The following is a 14222-nucleotide window of genomic DNA, read 5'->3' as shown; positions in this document are numbered from 1 at the left end:
TCATGGCACAATCCATTTCTGTAGGAACTTTCCCAAGGCCACCATAACATCTTTGTTTCTCAAACAATATATAATGGGGTTAAACACTGGTATCAAGATGGTGTAAAAAAGAGAGAGGAATTTGTCAACTCCTGTTGAGTGAGTGGACTTAGGTTTCATATACACGATGATGCCAGATCCAAAGAATAAAGTCACAACTATGAGATGGGAAGAACAAGTGGAGAAGGCCTTGGCTCTTCCAGTGGCTGATGGCAGCTTCAGGATGGTGGAGATTATTTTCACATAAGATCCAATAATTAATAAAAAAGGCAGGGTGGCAACTAATGCAGTAATTAAATACATCAACATCTCAATCATAAAGGCATCCCCACAAACAAGCTTAACAACTGCGGGTGCATCACAGAAAAAGTGATCCAAGTGGTTACATTCACAGAAGGGTAGAGAGAAGATCTGAGAGATGAAGCCTATTTGTATTGGAATGGAAGTGATCCAACAGACAGCTGCCAATTGGATACACCGTTTACTGTTCATGACGACAGGGTAGAGTAGTGGGTTGCAAATGGCCACATACCTGTCATAAGCCATGGCAGTGAGGATAAAGCACTCAGTGTCTCCAAACATCAGAAAGAAATACGTTTGAATAGCACAGGACACAAATGAAATATTTCCATATTGTCTATAGAGATCTGCTAATAACCTGGGAAGAGTAACTGACACATAGCATATTTCTAAAAAGGAAAAATTCCCAAGAAAAAAATACATGGGGGTCTGTAGTGAGGGATCAGTTTTAGTTATTATGACAATGAGACTATTGCCCATAAGAATAAAGACATAAAGTATCAGAAATACACCAAAAAGGAATCCTTGAAGATTGGGGACATCAGAAAACCCAATGAGGATGAATTCCACCAATGCAGTGTGGTTCCCCAGGGGGGAATTTTGTCTTGTGCATTCCATCTATTAGTGAAATGACTTCAAGGCTTCAAAGTCAATTCAACCCCTTCGACCCAGTTCAAATGGGGACATATTATATCAATGATTTCAAATATTGTGACCCAGAACAGAGATTTAGTTTTCTTAACTGTTGGTTTTATACTTTTGGCAATATATTTCAAATACAGTATCATAAACACCAGCACATATGTAAAAACAGAAACTCAGTTCCTCCTACTTTTATTTAGTGTAATGGATTCATGGAAATAAGACAAATTCAACAACCTTAAGATAAAAGTGATGCATGACAGGAAGCCCAGTCTAAACAGCTCTAGGTGGGTCTTCTCTAAGGAAATGTTTCTCTTTCCTAAAGATATTTGGTTCTTTATTTCCTTTTATTTTATTTTTTTCTGCCTAACTACCTTCAAATTTAAAATCAATTTGTATGATTTTTGCATGTTGCATTTGATGTTTCTCCTCTACTTACTCTCAGATAACCCAGGGGCAGGTGATCAGTTAGACTCCACCACCTGATCCATTTCAGCCAACCTGGGCCACTCACCAACTACTTGTATCAGAAATAATGCACCACAGCAAGTCACATGGAACATAAAGTCTAGAATATGAAATAAAGTAAGATTTTGTTATAATCCATCCTCACCTTTACCATAGTCAAAGCCATCTGAATACCTCTAAGTGTATTTCAAATTTTAAGCAATTAAAAGGAATTGCATACACTTACATATTTAGGGAGTAGTCTAACAAAGGAGAAGGAAAATGTATATAAGTAGTTAATCAGAATGTTTACACATGACAGCAAACTAAATATGAAATCTGCCTCTGTATACCCTCCCATCTATAGTAGGAGTTTCTGATTTTATCTCTATCTCATCCATTATTTTTCTGTCATCTATCTATCATATAATTAACACAAACTACATATAACATATACATAGCTTACAATGTTAATGTAACATATATTGTGTGTAATAGACATTCTAATTCTCTCTACCTGAATTTAAAAATACAGTGCTAAAAGCATGTAAATTTATCCTAATCAGTTCCTCCAGTAATTCATGTTAATAAGATCAAATATCTTCAGTCTTTCCTGCACTGTGCTGAATCCTATATCAATTTATTGTTTCCATCCAATCATTGTATCATCCATTGATGTGAAGCAATCTTCTTTCTCACAGATTGGCAATCCTAAATTCACATTGCCATGACTTTAGAACTATTTCCACTCATCTTGACCTCCTAAAGAATGCAATATCCCTCTTGTTCTCTAAGCACCAAGTTCCTCTTCGCCTTCCCAAGTTCCTAGCAAGTAAAACAAATTATATTCTACATTTTGTCTCTTTGTTCTCAGTAGTCCTTAATTTCTTCCATCTCCATTCACTGAATACTGAATTGGGACTTGGGTTTTTTACAACATACCATAATGTTAAAAGCTGTCTGTGGCTCATCTCTGCTGATGCCCCACAAAGGCCATCAAGGGATCAAGGACTATGGATGTTTTAGATATAAATAGGACCTACCACCTGAAGGTGGGTGCAATCCCCTCACAGTCTTCTCTTATATCTTTACCTTTGTTTCATGTGTCCTTTATTTTCTCTTCTTTTCATTTAACTATTCTTTTCATTTCACCTTTTTCATTTAACTATTCTATATCATCTCCAACTTTTAAGATTAGATCACCTTCCCTACATGTATGTTTTTTGTTCAGAAGTTATACTTTAAGAAATACAGTTGCAGTTGTATGAGAATTAAATAATGAGAATTAAATACTCATAACCAGGGTTTCCAGGTAGATATATAGGCAGTCAACCAGTATATGTCTTGTTGTTTATTTTGATGTTTATTCTGAGTAAATCTAACTAGTATGTACAAGTTAAATACAGAGGGTCAAAAAAGATAACATTAAAGAATATGCGTTCAGTTCTGTCTTTACAGGGATTACAGAGCCCTGGAGAGGTCAAATCCTGCCCTAAAGAAACAGTGTTATGTGGAGACAGCTACCTGGTCTTTCAGGAGGGCCACATTCTTAAGGAAGCAACTTCCACTCTAGACTGTGTCAGATGTCAGATGTCAGGACATCCAAAGGACCCTGAACAAAGGAGCTGATATTAAATGACTTAAAATGAACATTAGAGCTATTCTGATAATACATCACTATTCAAGCTATGAAAGGTTATTTCCTTGTTTGAAAATAGACACAGTATTAATAATATGCCACCCAAGGTGTTTTGAGATGTCAGTAGTAGAATGTCTTTAACAGTTTTGCTTAACATGTGCAGTTGTAGTTCTCTTAAGCTTTGTTAGATGATCATTATCACACTATATTTGTCTTTGTTATTTTAACATACAGTCTTTTTCTTTCATCCTGCATTTTATCTTTTCTGCAATCATGGAGTAGATGTTCCCCAGGCTAGAAGAGGAAAGAATGTAGATGTGGCAATTTGGCAGGAGTGCTGAGCTTTAAAGTAAGAGAATCTTCTCTGTTCTTGGATACAAACCAGGAACAAACCCTGAAGTAAAACCTTATGGGGCTTTTACTTTAATTCTATTATCTGTGCCAGTTTTTTTTTTAATATTTTAAGCCATAAAAGTAACATTTTATAGGTACAGAATTTAAATATCTACTCATATCCCAAGATAACTTTGTTTAAATATTTTCTTTTGTGAACTTGATCTTTTCTGTTTAATAGAGGAAATCAGTCAGTTTTAACATGAGAAGTTGAGTTTCCACTTACCAATTTTATTTTGGGGCAAGAGCTGTCATATCTGTGGTTTGTGCAGATTCTGGCCATTAAAAACATTTTTAACAACTTGTGAGCATTTGTTGTATCCTAAAACCACACTCTTAATGATCTCATGAATATTTTCTCATCTATTGCACTGTGACTTGTGTAGGTAGTATTATTCATGTTTGATCTAAATGCATGGAGAGGTAAAATAACCTGCCCAAGTCAAGAAGCTGTTGTCTCAGCCAGGTGATTTAACACCCACCAGTGGGAAGCCAACTCCACATTCTCAATCAAAGCTCAATGGGCTGACATAAAGCATTCAATGAATAATGATTTAAAACTTAACATTAAAACATAATAAGTTTGCACTAAAAAACTAGTCACAACAGTAAGTGATTTCATTCCATTTTCTATCTTCAGACTGTTAGAAAAATGAAAGGCTAATTATTTACAGTTTCAGTGTATTTCTAATAGTCAGGTTAAAATAATGGCCACTTACCTTTTTCATATTATGAATCTTTTAAAAATAATAGTCTTTGTTTATATAAATCTCTGATTTGAATGATCTGCAACAAGTTCAGTTGTGTTGTTCTTCCTTGAACTCTTACTTAAACAAACAGTGCACCTTAGATGGAAACAGACCTTATCCACTTTGGGGGTATTTTTGCTCCAAGACTAGCTTCATTTTTAAACTGATAATTTGTTTATCAGGTGTCTACTAGGAAATAACCCAGGCTGTCTCAGTTGGATTAGTGATGCCTGGAAGCTTCTCTCTGGGGAATATGTGTTGAGGTGCATTAACCCCTGGCCACTCTTCTGCCCCTGGCTCCCATTCTCTCATCTCTGAGGAGTACAGCCAGTGTCTACTGGGAGAATCTGCATAAGGGGTTCCCAGTCTTAATGCTGTCCTTCAGCTGTGTGTGAATGCTGAGGCTGCTAAATATCAAATTTTTAAAACACGATTTCTTTACCCCAAAGAATGTACCTTGGAAAGTGTCTCGAGCTCACATATCAGGGATATAATTTATCATTAGATACAGAGTTTGGAAAGGAGAGAAAGAGGATTTCTCTAAGGAGATACAGGACACTGAGTCGACGCTTTTATATCAAGAAGGTATGAATAAGAATGGGACATTATGAGAACTTAAAACTGAGAGACAAACTAGAGTGAATTTTCTTCTTTTTTTGATTTTCAAATTGACCCTAGATAAAATCAACCTCATTAGAAAGTATGACACTTGATATGCTCCCTCTCCTTCACCCACTTTAGTCTTGAGTCATGCTTAAATTACACTGGGATACTTCAGAGAATATTCTTTATTTTTTTCAGTGCTAACTCACTTTTCTTTCTTCATTCAAGGATGATGCTTTTCTCTAAAATAAATAGAAAGATGGAATTTTTCTCATTAATTCCTTTCACTCTCATCCTTGGATCGCATAGCTGTGCTGTGTACTTCTAGAGTCTGAGAAGCATTCACCAAATCCAGTTCTCCTCTGTCTTCCTTGCTATTTCCATAGCAACCGGAATATGACCTCTTACAGCAACAAGAATATGTGATTTAATCCTTTTTTTTTTTTTTAAGATTTATTTATTTGATACAGAACTGGGGTACAGGCCAGAGGCTCAGGGGCAGTGAGAGGCTTCACCAGAGACAGAGCGGGGAACAGAACAGGCAGATCGACGAAGCACACTGCTGAGGGGAGCAGCGGGCAGGTCAGGAGAGGTCTGTCACGCCATGTGGTAACCTCCGGGGCAGGCGGGAATCGAACTCATGCGGAAGCGGCTCTAGATTCTCAGTGCTGTGCTTTAACCCGCTGGGCCACCAGGGAGGGCCAATGTGATTTAATTCTTGACCACGGAATGGCGAACACTTCCTTTAAAATAGCAGTTGGCTGTTTTTCTTCTACATCATTGGGATAGAGAAGTATTTTCAAAATAATTATCTGCTCTATCTTATTCATTTATCATATGAACCTCATTTAAAATGAAGTACTATTGCCCTTGACACCACTAACAGTCTAGTCAGGGTTGTGTACCCATGAATTATTGTCATGTCTGTCTTATCATAACAATAAAATCAGAAATATATATAGGCCCCAAAGAGAGGCATCTGTCAAGACATAGTTTTTCTGCTTGTTTTTGAATTCCTATTTAATTTGAAGTATAGTTTATCCAACAAAATGGCCCAATAAAAAGTTAGTAAATTATTGCTTAAATTGTTACATGTAGACTGAACTAATAATTATTCTATCTAGATACATATAGATAAATCTTATTTATTTAGAAATACTTTTCAATTTTTACCATATTGCAGGAACTTTATAAACACTGGGACAAACTGCTGAAAATATATATATTTCACTGAAATTTTATAGCCAAGACCAATTTTTATAAAGTATAAAATTCACTACCCTCATAGTAGTTATTAAGCCTCTGATAATAGACTGATTTTACCTGATTTTCAAGACAAATATATATATATTGTGTGACAATGGTTAATAATGAAACAATAAAATAGAAAAGCATTTCAGAAATGTCGTGTCAGGGAAAATGTAAATATGAGATAAATGACCTGGGGAAAATCTCGCTGAGAAAATTAAATTTAAAAAAGGAAAGAAGGGAGAGGGTGAAAGAAGCAAATGTCTGTGTGTAGCGCCGAACAGGTAGGAGGACAGGCTTGAGGACGCTTGATTAGGTCAAGCAGGAACCCAAGGCCAATATAGCGAGAAAAGGCCGAAGCGCTATTTTACTGTAATTGGATAGCATTTTGATTTTGACATTTACTTCTTAAGATTTGCTTTTCTGGCACATGGGTGATTTGGTTTTGGGAAGCCCACGGGGATTACAACTGAGATGGAAAAAGGCACAAAATGATGTAAAAATTATTATATTATTTTAAAAAATAAAATTAAATGAAACATTTCTCAAAAAGAAAAAAAAAGACTTCTTTTCCACTTTCCCCTTTAAATTCAGGTGCTAGGTCAGGAAAACAAATCCAAAAATTGGGTGAAGCTTACACTCTCATTGCCTTGTAAAGCTTTCTGTTCCCATGCGTGATAGAGTAAGGGGATGGGTTCGTGGGCGTCCCAGTGAGAACTCAAAGAACCTGGGAAGGCCGGTGTCAGAGGTTCATAGAAGGCATTAGTGTGGTGACAGAATCATGTGGAAAAACAAATGACTAATGTGGGCCAGCAAATTTTGCAACTTTAACATTCAAATTTATCTTTCGTGCATTTTTACACAGCCATTCCTTTGTCATCGAAATCCTACAAACTCTTAAAGAAAAAGCTAGCAAACTTACTCCCTTCTACCTCATACAGACACCCACAGGTAATAAAAGTGAAACACACCCAGAACTAATGTTTGAATTGTTTTATAAAAAGCTTCTTTTTTTCAATTACGCAAATGAATTGCCCCACCATTTTCTTAAAATTTTTTAAAACTCTACATCTCAAGGCATTTAAATCAATATGATAAAGTGAGGGCATTAGCTGCATTCCAGAAGAAAACTGATATTGAAAATAAGGAAGAGTGGTCACTTGCCTAAGTGAACTCACCTTCAGGGAATTAGCTGAGGAATCACCAATAAAATCAGATGGAATTTCAACTTCTTTAACATGACACCTATATGTTTACTACTTTTCTTCTCCAATCCCTCTTTATGTCACTTTGTATGACTATTTTGCAGTCACTGCTCAGAAGTAGATAAAACATCAATAGTTAAGGTTTTGCTACTAGTTACTCTTTCAATCTAACAAAACTAATTAGATGTCTACTATTATTTTCCAGGCAATGTTACATATACAATGCCTATATACAATATAATGTGTGTGTGTGTGTGTGTGTGCGCACAATGCCTATATGTATATATGAATATTTTTTGAGAAAACAAAATGTTGAAAATTCTCCAAAACCTTAAAAGCAACAAAACATTTAACGAGACAAGTGTGTGTGTTTCAGATATATCTATACCATATATTGTGTTTAGAAGTAATTTAAATTTTTAAAGAATCAAGATTTATTTTATGAGAGACAAAACCATGAGCTCATTCATTCAGAATAATTCAAACTCTTTGCAAAATACAAAAGCAAATATAATGAGAAACAAGTTTTTTTTAAATATTTTTTTAATTGATGCATACAGAACTGGGGTACAGGCCAGAGGTGCAAGGGCGGTGAGAGGATTCACCAGAGACAGAGTGGGGAGCAGAACAAGCAGATGGAGGGAATACACTGCTGAGGGGAGCAGCATGTGAAACAGGAGAGGTCTACTGTGCCATGTGGATCACCTCTGGGGCAGGGGATCCAGCGTGCACTGAAGCAGCTGCCACCAGCTTGCATTGCTGCATCCTAACCCATTGCACCACCAGGGAAGGCCAAGAAATAAGTGTTAAGTCATGTTTTTGAATCATAACACAATGCGCTTCTTTAGGAATTTTCCCAAGGCCACCATAACGTCTTTGTTTCTCAGACAATATATAACGGGGTTAAATATAGGTGTCACTGTGGTGTAAAAAATAGAGAGGAATTTGTCCATTCCTGTTGAGTGAGTGGACTTAGGCCTGAAATATATAATGATGCCTGATCCAAAGAATAAAGTCACAACCATGAGATGGGACGAGCAAGTCGAGAAGGCCTTGGCTCTCCCAGTGGCTGATGGCAGCTTCAGGATGGTGGAGATTATTTTCACATAAGATACAAGAATCAATAAAAAAGGTATAGCAACAAGTAAAGCAGCAATCACATAAATCAACATATCAATCATCAAAGTGTCTCCACAAGCAAGCTGAACAACTGGAGGGACATCACAGAAAAAGTGATTCAACTGGTTAGATCCACAAAAGGGAAGAGAGAAGACCAGGGAGGTGAACCCTATATGTATTGGAATTGCCGTGGTCCAACTGGCAGATGCTAGCTGAATACACAGCCTGTTGTTCATGATGACAGGGTAGAGTAGTGGGTTGCAAATGGCAACATACCTGTCATAAGCCATGGCAGTGAGGATTAAGCACTCATTGGCACCCAAGGTCACAAAAAAATACATTTGAATAGCACAGGCTAGAAAGGAAATGTTTCTACTTTTTCTACAAAGATCTGTTAATAATCTGGGGAGAGTAACTGACACATAGCATATTTCCAAAAAGGAAAAATTCCCAAGAAAGAAATACATGGGTGTCTGGAATGAGGGATCAACCTTAGTTATCATGATAATGAGGCTATTTCCCATAAGAATAATGAGGTAGAGTATCAGAAATACAGCAAAAAGAAATCCTTGAAGGTTGGGAACATCAGAAAACCCGAGCAGAATGAATTCCACCAATGTTGTATGGTTCCCTGGTGGGGAATTGTGTCCTGTGAGTTCCATCTATGAACACAATGATTTCAAGGCTTAGAGGCAATTGAATCCTTTGGACATAGCTGAAAAGTGGGACATATTAAATCAATGATTTCAAATTCACAGATCCAGGATAGACATCCAGTTTTCTTGTTTGTTTGCCTGTTTTTTATTTCTAATACTATATTTCAAACTCAATATCCTAAAATTACATAGGATGTAAAAACATATACTCTATTCCCCATGCTCTTATTAAGGATTATGGATTTATTCCTAATGCTACAAAGCAGACAACAATAAAATAAAAGCAAAGCATTTCAGGAAGCTTCCTCTCAAACAGCTCTAGGTAACCTGGGACCTTCTCTAATGAGAGGTGTTTCTTCTTCCTCATTAATTTGGTCTCTGCTTTTTATTTCTATTGTTTTCTGCCTTCTTATTTGCAATCTGTTTATATGGGTATTGAATGTTCTTCAGTATGTGACTCTCGGGTAACCCAGGGGCAATCGTTCAATAAGCCATCACAGCCTTGCCCACAGAATATCAACCTGGCCACTCTCCAGCCCTTTGTACCATAGATGACGCATCTTAGGAAATTCTAAATGTGTAATAAAATGGCGTTTTCTTATAATATTACCTCAACGCTATTATCATCCCTAGCAATTTATAAACACTAAGTTTATTCAAAATTGTAAGTGTTTAGGAGTAATTAATTAGATAAGTGTATTCTTATGTGGGGTAATTAGGTATAGAAAAGGAAAAACAATAAGTGTAAGAGAATTTGATCAGATGGTTCACATGACACCAGACTAAATGCAGAATTTGCCATTATAATCTTCCTTTTATCATTAACATGAGTTTCTGTCAATGCTTTAATATTATTAAGTTAAATCATAGTAATTATATATGACATGTAATTAATATGATATACTATGAATGTAATGGATGTTGTGTGTACTATACATTGTAAATACCTATATCTGAGTTTAGAAATAGTGTTAAATTCAGTGTAGACTTGGCCAATCAACTCCTTCAAGAATTAAGTGTTTTGAGATGAAATATGTCCGTCCCTTTCCTGCACTGTGCTATATCTTAAATTGATTCTTGTTATTTCCTTCCAACCTTTATATTATTAATAATGTGAAATGGTATCTTTTTCATAGACTGTCATCTACAAATCCTACATCCACATTGTCATGATTTCACAAACCAAAATCATCTAGACTGCCGATAGAATACAGTTCCTTTCCTTTTTCTAAGGTGCCAAGTTCCTCTTGCCACCGACAAATCCCAAACAAATACAGTTTATAATTTCTACATCTTTGATTTTTACTGAAGCCCGATTAGGATCACTCCATCAATGCTGCCTCCTCAGCACACCCACTCCCATCATCCATAATACAGCACCATCATCCACTGTCCTTTCTTCCTTCTTTGCTGTTACTCTGCACTCTGCACTCCTGCACTCTGGATGTGTCTGTTCTGTACAGTCAGCCTTAAAGGACCAGTCTTTTAGCTTGTCTTTACCTGACCCTTAGTTTGGTGTTTCTATATTCCACATAGCAGTGACACCATCAGATACTTAGTTCTCACTAACTCTAATTTCCTTCCTTGTCAGTCATGCAATCCTGACTTTGATTTTTTACAGCAAATCCTAAAGATAATATTGCTATGATTCACAGGTGTCAACAGAAAGGATAAAGTTCTGATTTGCTTATATTAAAGCACTATGTTCTAGAAAATGAACATAGACAGCAGCTGCTTAGTCTTCTCTTGTTAGTGTCTACCTTTGTTTCTCTAGTGTTCTTTATTTTCTATTTTTTGAGGATTTATTTTTGACTTATTCATGCATACAAGAACTGAAGTATAAGCCAGAGGTGTGGGGGGTAAGAAGATTCACCAGAGGCAGAGTGGGGAGCAGAATAAAAGGATCTACTGAAATACACTGCTGAGGGGAGCAACAGGCGAGACGGAGAGGTCTGCTGTGCCCTGTGGGTCAGCTTCCTGGCCAAAGATTGAACTCATGCCACAGTGGCTGGGAATAGCTGATAGCACTGAAACTTTAACCCCTGTGCCACCAGTTTGGCCCCAGTTTTCTATTATAACATATTTTGATAGTTATTTTCCCATTTTATGTCTTCTCAAACATTCAAGATTTATATCACTTTCCTTTCCCTTTTTTTTTTTTTTTCAGAAGCTATGAAAAACTACAGTAAAAAGATATTTGATATTTTGATGTTTAAAAATGCCAGGTTAGTGTATCAAGCAATCAATCAACTAATATATATTGTAGTTTATTATATATAGTAAGTGCCTGTTAAATAGAAGTGTGTCATATGTGAAGAATAGCTAATAATAATAGTAATGGTGAATAATGAGTTCAGTCATGTCTCTGCAGAGCTTACAGACAGTGGAAACTCAGCCAGGGAGTCAGGTGTCAGTATCCCCCTAAGAGGAGTTCTACATTAAGTTAGCTGGCATTACAGGAGAGTCACATTCCCAAATAAGTGACATCACTTTGAGACTTTGTCAGTTATCAGTGATCACAGAATCACACTGGGATTTCCACTTTTATAAAAAAAAAAAAATACAAATTACTTAAGAAAAAAATAAGCCTTATATCTTCATTCAGTCTTGTGTTCCAGAATGTTTCCCAGTGTTTTGTGGTCTGTGATGAGTGGTTTATAAATACCTGCAAATGGGCAATTGGAAATGGCTCCACAGACTCAACGTTCATGTCTAGGTACCTAGAGAACTTGATATTGAATGACCTAAACTGAACATTAGCTCTTCGCTGGTAATTTGAATATGTGCTTATTCAAACGATCAGAACTAATTTTTTCTTGTGAAAATATATGAAGTAATAATAATATGTAATGCAGGGAAACATCTTCAGTTAAGTAGCGTTACCGATTTAACAGGTTGATTTAAAGATGCAGTTGTAGCTCTAATAAGCATGGTATATTGTCATTGTCAACTTACTGTAGTTATCATTATTTTAACTGATATTCCTTTTCCTTTCATTTTGATGTTTTTTCATCTTTTTCCAGTCATGGAGTACAGGTTTCCCAATCTAGAGAGGAAAGAATGCATCGAGTGTTAGTTGGCAGGAATCCTGGCAGGAATCTGTATGCATAAGTAAATAAATAAATCCTTTTTAAAAAATCCACCTCAAACTGTGTTTCATCTTTGAATGCTACGATTATGTTCTTTAGCCATTTCTTTTCCTCAGCTTGACTTCTCACTCCATTAAAAATTACAGGAACTTGGGAGTCTGAACACAGGAAACTGCATTTCCTTTTACCCATTTTCAATTTTAACAAGAACTAGCATAGTTATGCAGTAAGAGAGTTCTACTCTGAAATTTTATTATTAATAATTTCTGAATATGTTTTATACCACACTGTAAATAGCTTTACCTGTAATATTTCTTTGGTGCATTCTGAATGAAATAAATACTATCATTATTCACATTTTGCCAAAGACCCATATACATAGAAAGGTTAAATAACTCATCCAGTGGCAGATGGTATCTGACCCACATGATTTTACACAATGCTGACCCTATATTCTAAATAAAAACCAATGGATTTCATAAAACCAATTTGTGAACAGTATATTCTGAAAAATATAAGTAAAACTTGCATAAAACTCTTTACAATAGATAGTTGAATTCAGGTCATATCTTCTTTACTGTTATAGGAATGAAAGACAGATTACGTACAGTTACTGTGTTATTTAAAGATCAGAAGATTTACCTCACAAATGAATTTGATTATAAGAAATGAAGTGTGGGGCCCTCCCTGGTAGAACAAAGTGTTAAAACACTTACTGCTCCTCTCCTCTGTGTATTTCAGTCAACCTGCTTGTTCTGTTCCCCACTCTGAACCTGGTGAATCCTCTTACCCACCACACCTCTGACCTATACCCCGGTTCTTATATGCAAACAGAATTTTAATGTTAGGTTCTCAGATGAAAAATACACTACCAAAAAAAAAAGGGAGGGGGTAAGATAATCATTGCCTACCTATTTCTTATTGTGGATGGCCCACTCTGTTGTTCTTTTACAAAGAAATCTTATGTCATATAAATTCCTATTTTTAACTAACAATTACAAATTTGGCTATTCTTCTTTCTTGAACACATACTGCACTTAAGTCAACAGTGCACATTCTGTACGAAATCAGCTCTTATTCACTGTGAGGTTGCTGTTCTAAAACATTCTGCATTTTTAAATTTAGTTACCTGTTTATCTGATGGTAGCTGAAAAATAAGCCAAGGCTTTGGTTGAATCAGGCATGCATTGGTGTTCCTCTCTCAGGGGAATAAGGATTGGGGAGCCTCATGCCACTCTCTTGCTCCTGCTCCCCAACCTCTCCATCTCTGGAGACAAGAAGTCTTCCACTGGGAGAGGCTGTAGAAGACATTCAGAGTCTTAATGTTGAACTAGATCTATGCAACAAATTGTTGATCCTAAGTTTCAAATTATTAAAGCAGCATTTCTTCCCTTCAAAGACTACTTGGAAAGTCTCTGGAGCTCATGTATCATCTAGCTTATTGTTAAGGTCCTCTGCTCATGGAGGGATATAATTTTTCATTGCAGAAATTTACATGATAAAGACACTTGAATTTGAACAAAGAGGTTTAGGACACTGAGTCTCAATTTTTCCATATTGAGAAGATGTGAATGGAAACAGACTTATGAGGCTTTTTAAGTTGACAGAAGAAATGCATTGTTAAATATCATTGCTATGAATTGGTGAATTATGTAAATAATTTATGCATTCAGTTGTTCTTTACTGAGCATCAATAAATATCTAACTGCATAAGGTGTTGTACTATATTTTTCAGGAGATATAAAAAGCTATTTCCCTGGTAGCTGGTCACAAAATTTGACTGCTAAACTCGTGTTCACCTTTTAGATAGAGTTGATATGTTACATTATGTTAAAGTGACCTTTTATTTCTGCCAATCAAAGTGAAATATTTCAACTCTAACATCCTCATATCCCTCCCATGTAACTTGATTTTGAACTCTTATTGTATAACTTGTAACTTCAATTCCACAATTTGCAATTCTTTTTTTATTAAAACTCCTAGGCTCCAAGTCATTTGTCTTGTTTCTTATTAACAGCATCTCCAACTATGGGGCCATCCACAGAGCACAGTCTGGGGCTCAATAAATTAGAAACTCTATAATTTTTTTTTTT

At 36.0% G+C, this 14222-nt stretch overlaps 2 protein-coding genes across 2 annotated transcripts; both read right to left on the bottom strand.

Moving 5' to 3' along the window:
• On the bottom strand, positions 1-957 carry LOC101618521 (olfactory receptor 10AG1-like). The gene has a single exon (XM_004683497.1). It carries the CDS (start codon positions 955-957, stop codon positions 1-3), a length of 957 nt encoding a protein of 318 aa, XP_004683554.1.
• A 7132-nt stretch (positions 958-8089) lies between these two features.
• Positions 8090-9046, bottom strand: LOC101618278 (olfactory receptor 10AG1-like). The gene has a single exon (XM_004683496.1). The coding sequence runs from the start codon at positions 9044-9046 to the stop codon at positions 8090-8092; it is 957 nt and encodes a 318-aa protein (XP_004683553.1).
• Positions 9047-14222: the final 5176 nt, after the last annotated feature.

The sequence above is a fragment of the Condylura cristata genome, unplaced genomic scaffold (assembly GCF_000260355.1).
Source record: "Condylura cristata isolate star-nosed mole 26May11 unplaced genomic scaffold, ConCri1.0 scaffold00015, whole genome shotgun sequence".
NCBI classification, from domain to species: Eukaryota; Metazoa; Chordata; class Mammalia; order Eulipotyphla; family Talpidae; genus Condylura; species Condylura cristata.
This window is presented reverse-complemented; position numbering and strand designations above follow the sequence as displayed.

What these genes read in the sequence shown, in the direction of transcription:
- LOC101618521 (XM_004683497.1), bottom strand. Translation starts at nt 957, where the DNA reads ATGGAATGCACAAGACAAAATTCCCCCCTGGGGAACCACACTGCATTG.
- LOC101618278 (XM_004683496.1), bottom strand. Translation starts at nt 9,046, where the DNA reads ATGGAACTCACAGGACACAATTCCCCACCAGGGAACCATACAACATTG.